The sequence below is a fragment of the Saimiri boliviensis genome, chromosome 2 (genome assembly GCF_048565385.1).
Source record: "Saimiri boliviensis isolate mSaiBol1 chromosome 2, mSaiBol1.pri, whole genome shotgun sequence".
Classification (NCBI taxonomy): Eukaryota; Metazoa; Chordata; class Mammalia; order Primates; family Cebidae; genus Saimiri; species Saimiri boliviensis.
Genome location: NC_133450.1, coordinates 122,182,450 through 122,202,829, shown reverse-complemented (window position 1 = coordinate 122,202,829; position 20,380 = coordinate 122,182,450). Strand labels below are relative to the sequence as shown.

Genomic DNA, 20,380 nt, shown 5'->3' with positions numbered 1-20,380 from the left:
CTGTTATAGGGATCACTTTTATTTCTCTTTCCTGAGTGAGACTTCCATCTGTGCCTCATTCAGTGGCAGGAAGAACAGAGTAGAGATAAAGAATTGGCTTACCACCCTCTATTCCAAAGACCTTGGCTCCCAGAAAAGGAGGCCAAGAATTTCCTAAAGAACAAAGAACTGAGGCTCAGGAAGGGCATCATATAGGGAACAGTCAAATCATCTTTACATCTCTTCACATCTTTTACTGGTTTTCTCAGAGGTTTCTGACTGCCAAGTGTACAGATTCAGGTGTTTTGTGAGTGCGCACTATCTGCTGCACTGCAAACACAGATACGTGGTTAAATACATGAAATGTCTGCTTAATGTTTATTCTCTTTAGGCCATCTAAAACCAAATCCCCAAACTCTATTCCTTTCTTACCGTTTTGCTCTGTTTTCAACACTTCAGTCCAGAGGTCCAAATTTCTCAGTTCAGTAGCTCACCACTATTTTTCACAGCACCTCTAGGTCAAAAGAAACACCTAACAGTTTTATTTTTTTAAGTAGCTGGTTCCTGAGAAGTTACTAACACTTTGAAAATAACAATGCACACAAATTGAAAAAAAAATATTTATTTCATTCTTAAAAAAGCACAAATAGTTACTCATGGGATGTGTGCATCTCTTTGGCACATACAGATACACATATCCCATAAGTAGAAGAAGCACAAGGGAGCAAAATACAAATGTAATTAACATAAATTAATCCTTTAAAACCAAGCACCCTACCCCATCCTGTCCAACCCCTGAAACAAACTACTCCTGGTCTTAGTTAACTCACTCTGCACATTACCAGAAACTTTCTTTTTCTTCTTTTTTTTTTTTTGAGACGGAGTTTCACTCTTGTTAACCAGGTTGGAGTGCAATGGAGCAATCTCGGCTCACCGCAACCTCCGCCTCCTGGGCTCAGGCAATTCTCCTGCCTCAGCCTCCTGAGTAGCTGGGATTACAGGCACACGCCACCATGCCCAGCTAATGTTTCGTATTTTTAGTAGAGACGGGGTTTCACCATGTTGACCAGGATGGTCTCGATCTGTTGACCTTGTGATCCACCTGCCTCGGCCTCCCAAAGTGCTGGGATTACAGGCTTGAGCCACCGCGCCGGGCCAGAAACTTTCTTTTTCTTTGAAATGCAGTAAGAGATTGTGTTGTTTTCACACAGAGGGTAAACTACCACTTCAGGAAAGAGGAAATATGTGGAAAAAAAAAAAAAAAAAAAAAAAAAGAAATCAAATTAGGACACTTTGGGTCATAGAAGCCAGGTAGATGTTTTTCACTCCATTCTCTGGCTATGTATACAATGTACTAGATATCACTTGGTTGGAAATCTAAAGAAAAAACTGCTTTTCACAATTTCTTTATATTCTATTACGGACTGAAGTGTGTTCCCCCAAATTCTTTTTTTTTTTTTTTTTTTTTTTTGAGACGGAGTTTCGCTCTTGTTACCCAGGCTGGAGTGCAATGGCGCGATCTCGGCTCACCACAACCTCCGCCTCCTGGGCTCAGGCAATTCTCCTGCCTCAGCCTCCTGAGTAGCTGGGATTACAGGCACACGCCACCACGCCCAGCTAGTTTTTTGTATTTTTAGTAGAGACGGGGTTTCACTATGTTGACCAGGATGGTCTCGATCTCTCGACCTCGTGATCCACCCGCCTCGGCCTCCCAAAGTGCTGGGATTACAGGCTTGAGCCACCGCGCCTGGCCTCAAATTCTTATGTTAACACTCCAACCCCCACTGTGACTATATTTGGAGATAAGTCCCTTAAAGAGGTAATTAAGGTTAAATGAGGTCATAGTGGTGGGGCCACAATCCAGTAAGACTGTTGTTCTCACAGGAAGAAGAGAGGCCAGGCAGGGTGGTACTTGCCTGTAACCCCAGCATTTTGGACGCCAAGGCAAGATGATCACTTGAGCCCAGGAGTTAGAGACCAGCGACCAGCTTGGGCAACATAGTGAGACCCTGTCTCTACAAAAAATAAAAAAATTAGCCAGGCATGGTGGCATGCAGCTGTCACCCCAGCCACTTGGTAGGCTGAGGTGGCAGGATTGCTTGCACCCAGGAGTTCAAGGCTACCACAGACTATGACTGCACCACTGCACTTCTGGCTGGGCGACAGAGTGAGACCCTGTCTCTAAAAGTAAGAAAAAGAAGAAGAGAAAGAGGAAGAGAAAGCAAAAAGGCATGCAGAACATAGGCCATGTGTGCCACAGTGAGGTAGCCATCTGTAAGCTAAGGAGAGAAGCCTCAGGAGAAAGCAAACTTGCCAATATCTTGATCTTGGGCTTCCAGACTCCAGAGCTATGAGAAAATAAATATTTGTTGTTCACGCTAACTGTAGTGTTTTGTTACAGCACTCCTAACAAACTAATACATCTTAATAGTCTAATTTTTCTTAATCTAAGTGGGAAGACCCCACCCGATAAGTAAAATCCAGGCAATATCTGAGATACCCAATATTTACCAGAGATAATATTAAAATGATTTATCTGTATAATACAGGTACGAAACAATCAGAACCAATGCCACCACAAACCACCAACACCAGCCACCCTGTAGTGCCTCAGCTGAGTATTTGCCCTTCTTGCAACTGCAGCAACAATATTGTTCAGTATCCAGCAAATTTATCACAAGATGGGGCTTAAGTTACTTCATCAATTAACTTGAGACCCATTTATCAAGCAGCTTCTATGTTCCAGGCATTTCGCATAAAAGGGGGCCCATCCCAAGCACCTTCTCTCTGCCACCTCCGTGCTTCTGCCCCTTTCAATCTACCTATCAAATTATTTGAATGCAAAACATCAGATCATAAGTCATACGACTGAGATTTAGTGCTCCATTTCACTCTGTCACTTAAATGACTCCAGTTTACACAGCCCCAGTTTCTACATCTGTAAAATAAAGATATAGTCTTGGCTTCCCTGTCTATATCACAGTGGGTTCTGAAATAAAATGAATACAACTGTGAAAGAGCTTTATTAACTATGAGCAAGTTACAAATATTATGATTACTTTGTGTGTTTTTCTGCCTATTGACCTACTCAACACAGAGCTTAAGTCAAAGTTATCAATGCACAACATTAATTTTTCCTTATGTTTGAAAAATTTTCTCTGGCTGCTCTAGTGACCTCTTCTTTTCTTGAGCTTGTGTTACATTGTTTAATTTTTTTTTTTTTTTTTTTTTTTTTTTTTTTTTTTTTTGAGACGGAGTTTCGCTCTTGTTACCCAGGCTGGAGTGCAATGGCGCGATCTCGGCTCACCGCAACCTCCGCCTCCTGGGTTCAGGCAATTCTCCTGCCTCAGCCTCCCGAGTAGCTGGGATTACAGGCACGCACCACCATGCCCAGCTAATTTTTTGTATTTTTAGTAGAGACGGGGTTTCACCATGTTGACCAGGATGGTCTCGATCTCTTGACCTCGCGATCCACCCGCCTTGGCCTCCCAAAGTGCTGGGATTACAGGCTTGAGCCACCGCGCCCGGCCTTTTTTTTTTTTTTTTTTTTTTTAGACAGGATCTTGCCCTGTTGCCCAGGCTGAGATCAAGTTTACAATGGCTCATTGTAACCTTGAACTCCTGGGCTCAACCAATTCTCCACCTCACCCTCCCAAAACACTGGGATTACAGGCATGATCCAACGCTCCTGGCATTATATTTTATACTGTCAGTGTTTACATTGTCTCCCTGCTCAGAGTGTAAGTTTTTTTAAGGAGTGTCTTTCACAAAGTGTATATATTTAAAAAATATTTCGGAATATATGTGTACCTACGGTGCAAATAATGAAATCTACTCAAACCCCAGACAATACTTGAGCATCTGTGTGCCACAAACAGCAGAGAAAGCAGCAGATTGGCCTCCCTCTATGGAGCTACAACCTCTTCCCTATTTTGTATCTGGAGTTTTCTTAGTTAAGTGTCTGTTAGGGGCTCTTATCTAACTGGCGGAAGGACACTAACATCTAAGTAGAAGTTGGACTGAGAAAACCCTGTCTAAAAAATCAGGACCTAGGTGAAGTCTCCAGCCCCTGTAGCAGCCAAATGCTGGGACATCAGTAGTTCCTTTATTATTAAATATTTGGGGAACTTTCTCAGTGGAGACTCTGCTAACAAAAACTGATAACGGACCTCCTCAGAGTTTATTATCAATTCTTTGTTGCTTCCCATATTTAAAGCAGTCCCAATTTGGGCTACGACTTGGGAAAACCCAGGTGTGGTTCAGGCGCTCATAAAGACCACGAAAGACTGCAGGTAGGGGAGGAGGCACTGCTCCTTTCCTGGGGGCAAAGTTGAGTCAGGTCTAAAGACTGTCCCATCTGTCAAATACGGTGATGGAAATAACCTTGGATTTGATTAATTCAGTCAACAGACACTTGTGCATGTTAAGGGCTGGTGGTCATAAAATTGAGTAAAGGCATGGTAGCTTGTGCCTGTAGTCCCAGCTACTGGGGAAGTAAGGCGGGAGATCAAACCCAGGAGTTTGAAAAAGAAAATTTAAAAAAATAATAATAAAGAGAAAAGAAAATTAAAAATTAAAAAATAAAATAAAAACCCAGGAGTTTGAGTCCAGCCTAAGCAAGACCCCATCTCTACTGACATTTTTTTTTTAAAGTAAAACGATGAAATCTTCTACTAGTGGTGACACTCATGAACAGATACTTTAACAACTTGATCAGCAATGGGGTAAGAGCGGAATCTGCAAAGACAGCTTCCAGGAGAACCCAGTCTTGTGTCCAGAAAGAGACTCCAGCGATAAAGATAATCTTAACTTTTAAATCCATTCCTCCTGGTACATCACGGCTCCAACTTTTTAAAAGTACTTCTTTGAGAAGAATGGCTAACTTTGTCTACTGTTCCCTACCGTCCCTCGTCTCTCTGCTTAGGGCATTCCAAGCTTCCGCACTCCCTTGCTGCCCCCGCCCCGCCTCCTTTAAAATGCATAAGCCACTCCCCTCATGTTCTGGCGCTAATTTCGGACCAATGCAGTTGCGCCGCTAGGATCACAGGATGAGGGAACGAAAGTGACCAGCCAATAGAAAACCAGCTATAACCGAAAGCCGGAGAAAAGTGTTTTAATGGTGTCTTTGAACCAATGAGAAGCAGAGCAACAGAGGCGTGTAGCTTCCAGAAACACGTGACCAGTGGAGCAGCAGCAGCCTAGCCCCACCTCCTGGTCTGGAGGTAGCGCGATGGGCGTCGCTCCCAATAGCTTGCAGAACCTCTAGTCACGTGCAGGCTTTGCAAGCCCAGCAGCATCTGGCAGGTCATGTGACAGTTGACGTTTGTGCGACGCTCCCCAATAGAAAAGGAGAGCTGCCTTGACAGGACCAGGAATTGGTTTGTCTACGCGAATAATAATACCACCGGGGCGGGGATGGCCTATCACGTGCTGCAGGACGGAACGGGGCGGGGCAGGCCACTGGTTGCGGAGTGAGCTGGGCGCGCGGCGCGCAGGCGCCGTGGGGACCCGGTAGCGGCGGCGGCGGCGGCAGCGGCGGCATCGGCAGCAGTAGCAGTGGCTGCGGCGGCGGCAGAGGCGAAGAGAGCCGAATCGTCGACCCTAGCGGGAGGCGGCGGTGACAGCCATGGCGGCAGATGGAGAGCGTTCCCCGCTGCTGTCCGAGCCTATCGACGGTGGCGCGGGCGGCAATGGTTTAGTGGGGCCAGGAGGGAGTGGGGCTGGGCCCGGGGGAGGCCTGACCCCCTCCGCACCACCTTACGGAGCCGGTAAACATGCCCCGCCCCAGGGTAAGCCGGGGCGGGTCCGAGGTGCCCCCGGGGGAACTCTGAAAGCCGGGGAGGGGGCGGAACCGAGGGCGGAGGCGGGGCCCAGTCGCCAGGTGCGGGACTGCTGCACCTGTGACTGGGCGAGGCTTTCTTCCCTCCGAAATCGCGACTACAGCATGGGGACGGAAGGGGTTTCTGAGCAACCTGATAGAAGCGCCGATTATGAGAAGCCCTCTGAGCTTTGTCAGAGAGTTGAAGATCAAAAAGACTTCCCTACCACTGTGGAGCGTCAGTGGGGGGTATCTGCAGGTGACCCCAGCCCTTCTTTTGATTTGCTTCCTCTCCAGCATTTCCCCCGTTCCCCGAGGGGCATCCAGCTGTGTTGCCTGGGGAGGATCCACCCCCCTACTCACCCTTGACCAGCCCGGACAGCGGGAGTGCCCCTATGATCACCTGCCGAGTCTGCCAATCTCTCATCAACGTGGAAGGCAAGATGCATCAGCATGTAGTCAAATGTGGTGTCTGCAATGAAGCCACCGTGAGTTATACAAATCTATGAAATGGGCCCTGTTTCCTGGATCCTCTTTCTGGTCTCTTGGTTCTAAACCCTGACCTTCCGGCTCTTTGCCAAGTGTTCTTGATGATACCCAGGTTTCAGTTCCAGGTGTCTCACACAGCTGTTTCCCCAGAAGCCGCTCACCAAAGCTAATGCTTACTGTTACTCATCTTCACACATAGCAAATGTCATGATATAGTCTTTTATTTCTACTTCCTGCCTAGCACCTTATCTTTCTGATCTCATAAAGTCTTTTTGGAGGGAAGTGGAAGGGATTGGGATTAGAGGTTTGCTTGCTGATGACCCTATTATTCTCTAGCCAATCAAGAATGCACCCCCAGGGAAAAAATATGTTCGATGCCCCTGTAACTGTCTCCTTATCTGCAAAGTGACGTCCCAACGGATTGCATGCCCCCGGCCCTACTGGTAAGAGGCATATGGTGGAGAAGGGCATAAGTGGGGAACTAGAAAGTCAAAAAAGAATAAACATAGGTAGAGAACATAAATGTGAGAGAGCCTAGGGTTTATTAGGAGGAGAAAAGGCTATGGAGCACGTGCCTCAGGAATGTTACAGCCGTCTTTCTCATTTCTCAATAAAGATATTGGGATGAAATGATGTCCTTTACTTAATAAAGATGTTGAAATGAAATTATGTCCTTTAGGAAAATAGAAAGCCTTGGGGACTGAGTGTGTTATCCTAAGGTCAAGAGGGGTATTAGGGACCTGAAGTTTAAGCAATGCTCTTTCTTTCTCAAGGATTCTTGAGGGTATACAGTTGGGGGACCGAGTATCTAAGTGTACAGAGAAATCAAATGACTTGATAGAGAGGCAGGGAGTAGGGGATGTGCAACAGGGACTGTGTGGGGATTTTTAGGATTAAAAACTTTTCGCCGGGCGCGGTGGCTCAAGCCTGTAATCCCAGCACTTTGGGAGGCCGAGGCGGGCGGATCACGAGGTCAAGAGATCGAGACCATCCTGGTCAACATGGCGAAACCCCGTCTCTACTAAAAATACAAAAAATTAGCTGGGCATGGTGGCGTGTGCCTGTAATCCCAGCTACTCAGGAGGCTTAGGCAGGAGAATTGCCTGAACCCAGGAGGCGGAGGTTGCGGTGAGCCAAGATCGCGCCATTGCACTCCAGCCTGGGTAACAAGAGTGAAACTCCGTCTCAGAAAAAAAAAAAAAAAAAAAAAAAAAACACTTTTCAAACACAATCTTTTTCTTTTGTACAGCAAAAGAATCATCAACCTGGGGCCTGTGCATCCCGGACCTCTGAGTCCAGAACCACAACCCATGGGTGTCAGGGTTATCTGTGGACATTGCAAGAATACTTTTCTGGTGAGGAGGGGGTATTGGAAAGGGGAGGGAAAAGGAGACTAGGAGTCTTTTCGAGTATATTTCTCCAAGTATTGATAATGACCTGGAAAGGTCTGTTTTATGTTCTGCATCCCAACCGCAAGGTTCTCATTGAGGGGGACCTTGCTTCTGCTATTATTTTTGTTTCCTTTCTTTATAGTGGACAGAGTTCACAGACCGCACCTTGGCACGTTGTCCTCACTGCAGGAAAGTGTAAGTGATTAGGGATTGAGCTGATGATTGAGTGATGTATGGAGTAAAAACTTCAGGGTCACAGAAAGCATCCATTTCTACTTGCCTTCCCGCAGGTCGTCTATTGGGCGCAGATACCCGCGTAAGAGATGTATCTGCTGCTTCTTGCTTGGCTTGCTTTTGGCAGTCACTGCCACTGGCCTTGCTGTGAGTACCCTTGCCCCACCTCTTTAATTCTGCAACCTCATCCCCATAGGCTTAAGATTTGGGAAATTGCTACCCTAAAGAAAATGGAAGAAAGTTGGGAGAGTAGTTTTGTTTTAATATACGTATGAGCTAAAATGGAAGGCAGCAGATAAAACAGTCTTTATTACTACTAAAAGAGTGAAAAACAGCCATCCTCTCTCTGTAGGATGATAGGACACTGGAGAAGTGCTTAATGTAAGCAAAGTTGCTATTTGCAAACCTGGCTCTCTTATCAGATATTAAGAAAAACTGACAGATAAGTATGGCATGGGATTGAGTATGTTATTGCCTAAGGGAAGGGAGCTCAACAACTGCCTTTTAAGAAGGTCCCTGAGGGTGGCTACATGTGGATAGGAAACAAGGACTGAAGCCTGAGTTATTACGTTCTTAGGACTAATAGGAGATAGTGGAGACCAACATTAACCCCATCTTTCTTTTCTTCTCCCTCCATATCTTCATCAGTTTGGCACATGGAAGCATGCACGGCGATATGGAGGCATCTATGCCGGCTGGGCATTTGTCATCCTGTTGGCTGTGCTGTGTTTGGGCCGGGCCCTTTATTGGGCCTGTATGAAGGTCAGCCACCCTGTCCAGAACTTCTCCTGAGCCTGATGACCCACAAGACTGTGCCTGGCCCCTCCCTGGTGGGGACAGTGACACTACAAAGGGAGCTGGGGTAGTAAAAGGCTCCCTGGGCTTCTAGAAGGAAGCCAAGCAGCTGCCTTCCTTTTCCCTGGGGAGAGGTAGGAAGGAACCAGGCCCTCACTTAGGTTTGGAGGGGCAGGTAAGACCACTGCTGACCATCTGCTTTCCTCCAAGGGTTGCTGTGTCTAGGGTGAAGTAGGCAAATGTTGCCCTTAAAACGGTCCTAAAGATGGTTCCAGACTTGTCCTTCCTGTGTGCTCCCTGAGAGCCATTCCTGTCCCTTACACATTCCAGGGCAGGGTGGGGGTGGGTAGCCCTGGGGGTTCCCCTCCTTCTTGTGCACCATTGGGACTTTGCTGCTGCTATTGCACTTCACCAGGGGTTGGCTCTGGCCTCAGTACCCTCAGTCTCCTCTCCCCACATTGTGTCCTGTGGGGGTGGGGTCAGCCGCTGCTCTGTACAGAACCACAGGAACTGATGTATATATAACTATTTAATGTGGGATACGTTCCCCTATTCCTGTATTTCCCCCAATTCCTCCTTCCAACCTTTTTTACCCCCCCAGTTGCAGTATTAACTGGGCTGGGTAGGGTTGCTCTGTCTTTGGGGAGGTTAGGGACTTATCCTGTGCTTGTAAATAAATAAGGTCATGACTCTACCCTTTTTCAGTTGTTAACTTGTATGCATGAAAATATGAGGAGGAAGGGAATGTGTAGCCCCACGAAGGGGTAAGACACAAAGAGAGCAAGGATGAAACTATAGCTTTTTATTTTCATGTGGATAATTCAAACAAAGTCACTAGCAGCCTTTGTTCAGTTTTTGTTTTTTGTTTTTTTTTTAAAAGAAATCCTCAAAAAAATCTTGAGCTTAAAAGAAATCTAAGTCTGCTACAGGAGCCTGGCTGGAGGATTCCTATTTTTATAGATGAGAAATAGAATGCAGATTTCTCTTCAGAGTGATTAAAGAAGGAATGGTAGTTTAGGGGGCTTATTTCCCAGACTCCAACTGATTTAGGGGTGGTGTCACAGTGCTAGATATAGGGTGATAGGACAGTGATCACTGCCAAGAGCCTTGGAACGGATCTTGCTGTCACACAATGCAGGTAACAGAGAGTGGGACAACAAAAAATAATCAAGGCGCCAACCAACATTCTTGGATCGAGCATTCATCATGTAAGTCCAAAAGGTGTAGGCATAGGCTGTGTTGGGGTAGAGGTGCCTAAAGCTGTCAGCCAGTGGCACAGCCTGCAGTAATTCCCCAAAGCCTTGGCGCTCTTGTGGCGTGAAGCCAGCATTTTTTTTGTTTCCCTTGGGGTTGCGAAGGTCAATTTCTTCATGGGCTACATTGAGGTCTCCACACAGCACAAGGGGCTTTCGGGAAGCTAAGCCCTTCAGGAACTTGCGAAAGGCTTCATCCCAGCGCTGCCGGTACTCCAGTCGTACCAGACCCCGGCCTGCATTAGGTACATATGCTGTTACCAGCACAAACGAGTCAAATTCAGCCACAATCACTCGGCCTTCCTGATCATGCTCCTCCTCACCTACAGAAATGATTAAACAGAATTAGCATAAAAATCCATAAGAAAAGAGAAAGCAATCAAGAGGTGGGGTAGAGATGGAGAATTGGCAATTGGTTTTGAAGAGCTCGGGCATTAGGGATTAACAGGGTCTCACCTATGCCATAAGAAACTTTGAGTGGGCACTGGCGGGAAAGTAGGCCCACGCCACTGTACCCTTCTTTATCCGAGGGAGCTGACCAGTATTGATGAGGGAGTCCAGGCAGCTCTTGAAGTTCAGCTGGTAGTTTGTTCTCTGAACATTTGGTCTCTTGAAGGCACAGTATATCTGGGGCTTCTTCCTTTACCCACTGTAAGTGAAAAGGTGTAAAACATCAATTCAGAACATTTATTGAATATGTGCACAGTTTAAACAGTCCCTTGGCCTAAGGAGTTCAAGTAGTACAAAATTTAAACAATTATAAGCTATATAAATAAAAATAGAGGGAGATAAAGTATTACAAGCTATACTAAGGAGACTGTGTTTTTTCCATAGGCAGTGGATAGCCAGCTAAGATTTTTAAGCAGCAGTTAATGGAATGGAGGACATGCTGAAGATAAAATGGAGGAAGTATAGTAAAGAGGTTTTTGCAACAGTCTGAGAAGAGGAGAGAACATTAAACGAAAATGGCAATAGAACTGAAGAAACGGACATTTAGGAAACACAATTGGCAAGACATAGCTCTCCTGGGCAGGAGAAAATCAGCCTGAAGGCTAAACGGAAAAAGGGGTGACTAAACCCTAAGATCATTCAATGCTAAAGAATCTCTCTACCAAAGTAGAAAGTGATATTAAAAAAGAAAAATACATCTCTTCCCCTCCTTAAATTCCACTCACATCTAATCCTTTCTTCTTAATCCAGGCTCGAAGCCCATCCACATTCCAAGAGCAGATCTTGAGTGTGGCGGGTTTGCCGCTGGGTGAAGTTTTCTGATCTGGGGGGTCCTCATACAGGGCTGGGCCCTCTCCTGCTACCTCTTTGTCGTTTTTCTTTGCGGCCGTCTTACTCTTCTTGGCCTCTGGCTCTATAAAATGAGTAATATATAGTGACAAAAAGTTGGTGGTTTCCAACCTCGATCTGGCGTTAACTATACACCCAACGGAAGTGTGGTGTTACCGCGACTTCTTCACAAATCCCTGCAAAAATGAGCGGCCCATAGTTACCGTTATCAAGGGAATTCCCGCCGCAGCTTCTTGGAAGAGGGGCTCATTTCATTCTCTTACCCGTCTTGAGCTCTTCCCCGTCTTCTGCCACTGCTCCCTTTTTCCCACGCTTCGGCATTCCCGTAACGAACGCCCTTCGGAGGCACCTGTACTGCGTCGCCCACCGAAGGAGTATTTTTACCGCGTTGCCTACAGACGCAAAGAAATGAAACCAGCTAACACTGGGGAGAAGACTCCTTCCTAGAGCGTCCCCGCACCAGGTCCCGCTTTTCAAACCATGTTATTTCTAAATCCTTTTCCAGCCTCGGTGCATCATAGGCCCTTCAGCCCCTCACCCACGTAACAAGATCATTTCATCGTGCCTTGTACCCTACTCGCGAGATCTGCCCTCCAGCTAACTGAGGATCTTAATTAAGGATCCTGACTCAAGCTTGCCGTTCAGACTGCCAGCGAAGGCCCTCTTACGAGCAAAAGAGCAGCCCGGTATCTGCACTGGTCCGGACGCAGCACAACTCCTCCAAACCCGAGCACAAAGAAAGGCGCACGCCGAGCCCCCACATGGGTAGCGGACCTGGTCACGTGATCCGAGACACGCATCACGTGGCCAAAGAAGTCGCGTGATTGGTCTGTCTGACGCCACGTGACGGGGAAGCTTGGCCTAGCCTCTCTTCTTCCCAGCAGACTTAAGGCCCCAACCCTCCTTCGGGGTGTTTATCGTTGTGCCAGATGCTCGGCACATTCTGTGAATGTTGCTTAAGGTTCTAACGCTGTGCAAGAGGGAAAAAAAAACAATGGAGAAGGCTGCGCTGGACCATAGGAAAGGGATAGAAAAACGCATAGGAATGTAAAGCACAGAGGCGGCTCGGCGTCCCTGGCAGTTAGGAAGACAGGTCCCCGGAGGGGCCTTGGCGGGTTTTCGCTCGCGGGAGTTCTGCTGTGTCTCTCCTACTGCGGTCTCCAGCCTCGCCCTCTTCCTCTGTGCTCCGGAAAGCTGCGGCCCAGCGCGGACTAGGGAGGACTTCCACTCCTTAGGTTGCTCGGAGTCCTATTGGCGTTTTCTCCCAGGCTTCGCTATGCCGGCGGTGCTCGGTTTTGAAGGCAGCGCCAATAAGATTGGCGTGGGAGTGGTGCGGGATGGCAAGGTGCTGGCGAACCCGCGGCGGACCTACGTCACGCCTCCAGGCACAGGTGGGTGAGTAGGAGATTTGAGAGTTTTCCGCGCACTTCCCCGCACGGAATTAGTCTTCCGTCTTCCGAAACACTAGTTAAGTGGGGCCTTGGGTGCATTGTCCGTTCTTACAGCTTTTGATCCGAGCCTCAGGGAAATTATGTGACTTTATTAATATCACAAGGCTAATTAGAAGAGGTACAGGCACTTGGAGGTGGATCTCATAAGTTAGTTTACCTTTTATTGAGCGCATTTTATGTGCTAAGCGTTAAGAAATAAATGTTACGATTCTGTTGTGGAATCAGATATATAAATAGATGTTTATTTTACAGCATGATAAACAGTGTAATAGAGATGGATTCGAAATATTCTGTTTAAAAAAGTGCTTAGTAGGAGTATAGATTCCAGTTGCCCTGAATATACACTCCTTTAAAAAAAAAAAAGTACTTTTTAAAAAATAGGATGGGGAGAGAGAAGAGAGTGGAAAAGACTCCCAGCTTACATGCCAGACAGAAGTGGCTGGCTTTGCAATATTCATATTAAATATTTATGTTCTGGACATTTGGTCTTTATTTTTATTTTTAATTTTTTTTTGAGACGGAATTTCGCTCTTGTTACCCAGGCTAGAGTGCAATGGCGCGACCTCGGCTCACCGCAACCTCTGCCTCCTGGGCTCAGGCAATTCTCCTGCCTCAGCCTCCTTAGTAGTTGGGATTACAGGCACGCACAACCATGCCCAGCTAATTTTTTGTATTTTTAGCAGAGACGGGGTTTCCCTATGTTGACCAGGATGGTCTCGTTCTCTTGACCTTGTGATCCACCCGCCTCGGCCTCCCAAAGTGCTGGGATTAAAGGCGTGAGCCACCGCGCTCGGCTATTTTTAATTTTAAATTAATTTAATTTTATTTTGAGATGGAATCTCACTTTGTCGCCCAGGCTGGAGTGCAGTGATGCCCTCTCGGCTCACCACAACCTCCAACTCCCGGGTTCAAGCAATTGTCCTGCCTCAGCCTCCCAAGTAGCTGGGAGTACAGGTGTGCACCACCACGCCCGGCTAATTTTTGTGTTTTTAAGTAGAGACTGGGTTTCATCATGTTGGTCAGGCTGCTCTTGAACCCCTGACCTCGTGATCTGCCCACCTCACCTCCCAAAGTGCTGGGATTACAGGTGTGAGCCACTGCACCCGGCTTCTTTTTTATTTTTATTTAATTTTGTTTGAGACAGAGTCTTGCTCTGTCGCCCAGGCTGGAGTGCAGTGGCACACTCTTGGCTCACTGCAACCTCTGCCTTTCAGGTTCAAGCGACTGACTCTTCTACCCCAGCCTCCTGAGTAGCTAGGACTACAGATGTGTGCCACCAAGCCCAGCTAATTTTTATTTTTTTAGTGTAGATGAAGTTTCACCATGTTGGCCAAGCTGATCTGGGACTCCTGACCTCAGGTGATCCTCCCAACTCAGCCTCCCAAAGTGTTGGGATTACAGGCTGAGCCACTGCCCAGGCTTGGTCTTTGTTTTTAAAATGGGAATAATACCTGTATCATTAAATCTTGAAGATTAGATGAAAGTACCAAACACATTACAATTTTTAACTGATATTATTAGTAAGCTATTATATCTTGCTTACTTGCCCCTCAAACACTTGTATGCATAGGAGAGAGCAACTGACTTGCATGTATCTGAAAAGCCTTCCTGAACAGGTGATACTGTGACAGATTACTCATTAGAAATATATATGTATATTTAGCATTCATTCCTCTAGACACTTGGGCACTGGGAATACAAAGATAAATAAAATACTCAGTGCTTTGAGATACTCATGATTAAGATGAGCAAACCAGGCCAGGTGTGGTGGTTCACGCCTGTAATCTCAGCACTTTGGGAGGCCGAGGCAGGTGGATCACCTGAGGTCAGGAGTTCAAGACCAGCCTGGCCAACATGGTGAAACCCTGTCTTTAGAAGAAAAAATATATATATATTTAAAAAAAAATGAGCAAACTATGGAAAATTATAATGCTATAATTGTTATGTTAAATAAATGACATCATCATCTATAGAGTTCTGTAGGGTCACAGAGAAAGAAGATCACCAAACAGTATGAGGTAGATACCACTTGCATTGAGTCCTGAAGGCTGAGTAGGAGTTGGGTAGGAAGAAGAGCATTTCTGAAAGTTGAACGGGCTATGTAGAAGCTGGTAAGAGTATATATCTGAAAACCTGGAAGATAGGATGCTTAAGGAAAGTGAAAGGTCTCTTCCTACATCACTAAAACTCTTGTTGCTTTAACTTCCTGCCTACCTTTGCTACAGAAAATCCCTGTGATCTCTGACCTATGTTCATTTTCTAGGATTCCTTCCGGGTGACACAGCCAGGCATCACCGAGCTGTTATCCTAGACCTACTACAGGAGGCACTAACAGAGTCTGGATTAACCTCCCAGGATATCGATTGCATTGCATACACCAAGGGTATGGCTGGGAGAGTGGTCAACGCTGGAGGAATATACCTGCAACCTGGCTAGGTCAAAATAGCCAACACCTTACCTCTGCCATCACCGGTACCCCTGCCCCAGCTCACATCCCTTACTTCACCCACCTGTTGTTTTTTTTTTCCAGTCTCTAGGATTGTAACTTCCATTTCTATCCTCCTAGGTCCTGGCATGGGTGCCCCACTGGTTTCTGTGGCTGTCGTGGCTCGTACTGTGGCCCAGCTGTGGAATAAGCCATTGTTGGGTGTGAACCACTGTATAGGCCACATTGAGATGGGCCGCCTCATCACTGGAGCCACCAGCCCAACCGTGTTATATGTCAGTGGAGGGAATACGCAGGTATTTAGAGTACTCTACCCATTCTCTCTCAACTTCTGAGGCACCGAACCGGTGTCTTCCTTGTTCTACCTGAGTCAGGGGAACGTCAGGAACAAAGCTGGGCTCATTTGAACCTAAAATACTGTAAACCAGAAAACCCCCAACAGAGTTTATAGTATTGCAGATTTTGGCAGCCTGATCAGAATATTAGATGACTTATCTGATTATCATGAGACTTTATATTTGATTATAAAGATTAGGAATTTCTACTTCAGGAAAGAAATGAATGGTAAGGATTAAGCCTTCAAAATAATGAATATCTGAAAGAACGATCTTGCATTATTTTGAAGCTTATTTTGCCTATAAATCTTAGCAATTAAAACTAAGGGGCACTATCTGATTTATTATTTTAGGGCAACTACATGTCTTTATGTTACTGGGGATGATTATATAGACTTGTTATTCTAAGAAGTAAGAAGTATAAATAACTTTAAAAAAATACTTCAGAAATTATAGAAGGTATTTTATTTTATTTGAGATGGAGTTTTGTCCTTATTGTCCACGCTGGAGTGCATTGGCATGACCTTGGCTCACTGCAACCTCTGCCTTCCAGATTCAAGCAATTCTTCTGCCTCAGCCTCCCAAGTAGCTGGGATTACAGGCATGTGCCACCACCCCTGGCTCATTTTTTGTATTTTTAGTCGAGATAGGGTTCACCATGTTGGCCAGGCTGATCTCCAACTCCTGACCTCAGGTGATCCACCTGCCACAGCCTCCCAAAGTGCTGGGATTACAGGTGTGAGCCACTGTGCCTGGCCAGAAGGTATTTTAAATTTATAGGTGAAGCTGAAGTTGTTTGGGATACCTTATATGACCGTTTTAAGGTTGGGATTGGATTCCTTTCCAACAGAACACTTGATTATCATTAGAAATAGTTCAGCATCTTCTCCACCTCATGAAAGGGTTGTGTCTAGAAAACAATGTGGAAACTTCAGCAGGTAGAGGGCAAGTAGTTGGTCGAGGTCTGCAGGATGACATACAAGGTTAGGGACTTGGGTTGTGGAAAGTATAGTGGAGTCCAAGAGAGTTGATGAAAAGGAGTGGTTTTGTCTTCCTCTTCTCTTTTGCTGCTTGCTTAGATGTAAGAAACAGGGAGAGTGATGAGGTGAAGAGGAGTGGATAGCAGAAGCAGAAAGACAGGATTTTTCCTTTCCCTTTTTGTTACTATCTTTTTGACAGCAGACAAAGATCTATATCAGAAAGGGAGGAAATCCCTAACAGCACTGGGAAGGCAAAGGGACTTCATGGTTCCTAGGAAGCCCTCGGTGTTATAAGTATGCAGCATATGTGTCGGTAGGTGACAGATATTCTCTGTGTTAAAAGTTGGTCACATATGAAGCATGGCCTTAATACAAAAAATGAGGGGGGTGTGGTGGTGGGCGCCTCTAATCCCAGCTACTTGGGAGGCTGAGGCAGGAGAATTGCTTGAACCTGGGAGGCAGAGGTTGCAGTGAGCTGAGAACACACCATTGCACTCCAGCCTGGGTAACAGAGCAAGACTGTATTAAAAAAAAAATTAAAAAAATATAAAAGAAAAATGACCTTAAGTGGATTGCCACTGCTGACTTGGCTGGGCCTTTAGTCTGACTCCATATGAGATTTTTGAATTCTTCAACTCTGCTTCTTGTTTCTTTCTTTCTTTTTTTTTTTTTTTTGAGACGGAGTTTCGCTCTTGTTACCCAGGCTGGAGTGCAATGGCGCGATCTCGGCTCACCGCAACCTCCGCCTCCTGGGTTCAGGCAATTCTCCTGCCTCAGCCTCCTGAGTAGCTGGGATTATAGGCACGCGCCACCATGCCCAGCTAATTTTTTTTGTATTTTTAGTAGAGACGGGGTTTCACCATGTTGACCAGGTTGGTCTCGATCTCTCAACCTTGTGATCCACCCGCCTTGGCCTCCCAAAGTGCTGGGATTACAGGCTTGAGCCACCGCGCCCGGCCTCTGCTTCTTGTTTCTAAATACCAGTGCCCTACTTGATGTGGTGGCTGACACCTATAATACCAGCACTTTGGGAGGCCGGGGCAGGTAGTTTACTTAAGACCAGGAGTTTGAGACCAGGCTGGGCAACATAGTAAGACCCCATCTCTACAAAAATATAAAAATTAGCCGCACATGGTTGCCTGGGTACCAGGAGCCTGAGATGGGAGGATTCTTTGATCCTAGGAGGTCGAGGCAGCAGTGAGCTATGATCACATCACTCCAGCCTGGGAGACAAAGTGAGACCCTGTCTTAAAAAAACAAAAATACTGCTACCCCTGTGTGATAATTCAGGGGTCTTTTTCTTTCCCTCCAAGCAGAAAAGCTTGTTCCTTACTGACTAGATAGCATTTAAGGGATATATTAGAAACTTTTAAGCCAGAAAAAAATATGTATTTGAAATGACTGTTTCTGCCTGGACCTAGACTGTGTTATAGATTAGGAATCTGCTCCTGGAATCCTTAGAGTATGCAGATTCCTTCTCAAATCAGAGCTGTAAAAACATTACCGATTCACCATTTGGGAAACACTTTTTTCCCACTTGTTACTGGAAGCTCTGGTGGTCATGTTGATCCTCTGCTATGTTTTTCTCCCAAAGCCAAATAATCCTCTTTACAGACTTGGGGTTTCATGGACATCCTTATCACCCTTAGGTGATTGCGTACTCAGAACATCGGTACCGTATCTTTGGGGAGACCATCGATATTGCAGTGGGTAATTGTCTGGATCGTTTTGCTCGAGTGCTGAAGGTAAGCCAGTGGGGCTGCAGGGAACATAAAATGTGGGTGAATTTTAGGGAAACCATGGAGGTGGAGGGGGGAAATAGTCAATGAGTTTCTTATGCTTTCTGCATATCTGATTTCGTCCTCTTCCATTCACTTCTTCCTTATTTTATTCTTCTGCTAGATTTCTAATGACCCAAGTCCAGGATACAACATTGAACAGATGGCAAAGCGGTAAGGACATATGGTGGAAGCAGACTGGCTGCTGGTGCTTCAGGGATTTTCCCGTATACATTAACAAAATTTGGGAGGGGCTTTGGAGGGTGAGAAGCCAGGTGACTGTAGGCTTAGTGCCTGGTATACTCATTCCCACATAGCGGCAAGAAGCTAGTTGAGCTGCCATACACCGTAAAGGGAATGGACGTCTCATTCTCAGGGATCCTGTCTTTCATTGAGGTGAGTGTGAGAGAGGTGATGAGACAGGCACTTTCATGCTTTTTAAATAAAGCATATCTGCTTTGCTCACTGCCATATTTCATATAGCACAGTGTATTCATGTAGCACAGTGCTGGTCCATATCATGTGCTGAGTAGATTCATTTAGAAGGTACTTACTGAATATGTTTGTGTGCCAGGTACTGTTTTAGATAGTAGAGATGCAGCATGGAGCAAAACAAAAATCCCTGCCTACATGGAGTTTAGATTCTAAGTTAGGGAGCAGGGGAGATAAAAAGAAAGGAGAAAATAATGAAGTGTTAGATGGTGGTGAGTACAGGTGAAAAATTAAGCAGGGTAAAGGGTGAGAGATGCCAGGACAAGCATTCGAAAAGTAGTTATTGCATCTTAAATGAATACTGCTCATTCTATACTGTGATGCCAATTAAGGGAATGTGGGACAGGATGTGCTGGTAACTTGATTTGTGGGGAAACATGGTGATCCTCCGAGTATATTAATTTTTGCTCTCATGTAATCGCAAAACCATGATTTATTTATTTATTTATTGCCTGAAGTGAGAACAAAACGATTTGTCGATTCATTTGTTTTTCTCTTTAATTGTAGGATGTAGCCCATCGGATGCTGGCCACAGGGGAGTGTACTCCTGAGGATCTGTGTTTTTCCCTGCAGGTAATGAATTAAAAAGCTGAGACAGAAAGTTGGGGCTGGAGGAGCTTTTATGTAGTAGAGCAGAACCCAGCTGGGATGTCCCTCTGATCTTTTCTCCTTGTCTGTGCTCGACAGGAAACCGTGTTTGCAATGCTGGTAGAGATCACAGAGCGAGCCATGGCACATTGTGGCTCCCAGGAGGCCCTCATTGTAGGAGGAGTGGGGTGTACGTACTATTGAACGATGTTTCTCTTTCCTTTTCTTAGCACTGTACCTCTTCCTCTTGATACTCTAAATCATGAAGGGTTTGGGGTCTGCTTCCCAGTCCTTGCCCTGATCCCTTACATCATTGTTCTACAAGTAGGTGCACGTGATGTATTCTGCTGGACCATGAAGAGGTAGCTAAAACCAAGCTAATCCTGTTCCCTGCCTCTTTGTAGGTAACGTGAGGCTGCAGGAGATGATGGCGACAATGTGCCAGGAACGTGGAGCCCAGCTTTTTGCTACAGATGAGAGGTAAAGACACTTTCCCTTTCGTTTCTTTTTTACTTCTCATGTTCTTGTGATTTCCCACCCTTAGATGCCAATTTTCATATCTCTTTTGCATCCCAGATTCTGTATTGACAATGGAGCCATGATAGCCCAGGCTGGCTGGGAGATGTTTCAGGCTGGACACAGGACCCCCCTCAGTGATTCTGGGGTTACACAGAGGTGAGTGATTCACCTCTTGGTGAAGATAAATTATTGGGATGTAGACAAAAATCAGCAGGGAAGAGAGTACAGGAATATGAGGGCAGAGAAGAATGGAAGATGTTAAGGGCTAGTTCTCCACCTTGTTTTTTCTGTTTTTTCGCAGGTATCGGACAGATGAAGTAGAAGTGACCTGGAGGGACTAATGAGATTAACAGAATCAGAGTAGATAGTTCCCTATTTGGAACCCAAAGGACCCTGTGCGTCAATCTCTATCCTGATGTCGTGGGAGTCCTAGCAAAGCTATTGGAGTCCTTTATGGAACCCCAAGATGACTCAGCAATAAATTTTTTTTTTTTTTTTTTTTTTTTTTTGGGTTTTGTATGTTGGTGGTTGGG

General features: G+C 45.8%; 3 protein-coding genes across 5 annotated transcripts; 2 read left to right on the top strand and 1 right to left on the bottom strand.

Annotated features, from left to right (window-relative positions):
* Positions 1–5,417: 5,417 nt before the first annotated feature.
* On the top strand, positions 5,418–9,400 carry PIP4P1 (phosphatidylinositol-4,5-bisphosphate 4-phosphatase 1). Of its 2 annotated transcripts, none has more exons than XM_003935792.4 (7): positions 5,418–5,747; positions 6,095–6,285; positions 6,623–6,729; positions 7,536–7,641; positions 7,820–7,872; positions 7,968–8,058; positions 8,560–9,400. In XM_003935792.4, exons 1-7 carry the CDS (start codon positions 5,606–5,608, stop codon positions 8,701–8,703), a joined length of 834 nt encoding a protein of 277 aa, XP_003935841.1. In that variant the 5' UTR covers positions 5,418–5,605; the 3' UTR covers positions 8,704–9,400. The 2 variants fall into 2 exon arrangements, with proteins under 2 accessions (XP_003935841.1, XP_003935842.1); XM_003935793.4 differs by having other exon boundaries at positions 5,418–5,768.
* A 93-nt stretch (positions 9,401–9,493) lies between these two features.
* APEX1 (apurinic/apyrimidinic endodeoxyribonuclease 1) lies at positions 9,494–12,043 on the bottom strand. Of its 2 annotated transcripts, none has more exons than XM_010346284.2 (5): positions 11,927–12,043; positions 11,522–11,650; positions 11,135–11,322; positions 10,416–10,608; positions 9,494–10,282 (listed from the first exon to the last, which is right to left on the bottom strand). In XM_010346284.2, exons 2-5 carry the CDS (start codon positions 11,577–11,579, stop codon positions 9,765–9,767), a joined length of 957 nt encoding a protein of 318 aa, XP_010344586.1. In that variant the 5' UTR covers positions 11,580–11,650; positions 11,927–12,043; the 3' UTR covers positions 9,494–9,764. The 2 variants fall into 2 exon arrangements, with proteins under 2 accessions (XP_010344586.1, XP_074250275.1); XM_074394174.1 differs by lacking the exon at positions 11,927–12,043 and adding an exon at positions 11,824–11,912.
* An 80-nt stretch (positions 12,044–12,123) lies between these two features.
* On the top strand, positions 12,124–20,348 carry OSGEP (O-sialoglycoprotein endopeptidase). The gene is made up of 11 exons (XM_003935789.4): positions 12,124–12,649; positions 14,973–15,092; positions 15,276–15,451; positions 18,120–18,215; positions 18,373–18,422; positions 18,566–18,644; positions 19,248–19,313; positions 19,428–19,518; positions 19,733–19,808; positions 19,905–20,003; positions 20,149–20,348. The coding sequence occupies exons 1-11, from the start codon at positions 12,535–12,537 to the stop codon at positions 20,186–20,188; spliced, it is 1,008 nt and encodes a 335-aa protein (XP_003935838.1). The 5' UTR covers positions 12,124–12,534; the 3' UTR covers positions 20,189–20,348.
* The last annotated feature ends 32 nt before the right edge of the window (positions 20,349–20,380 follow it).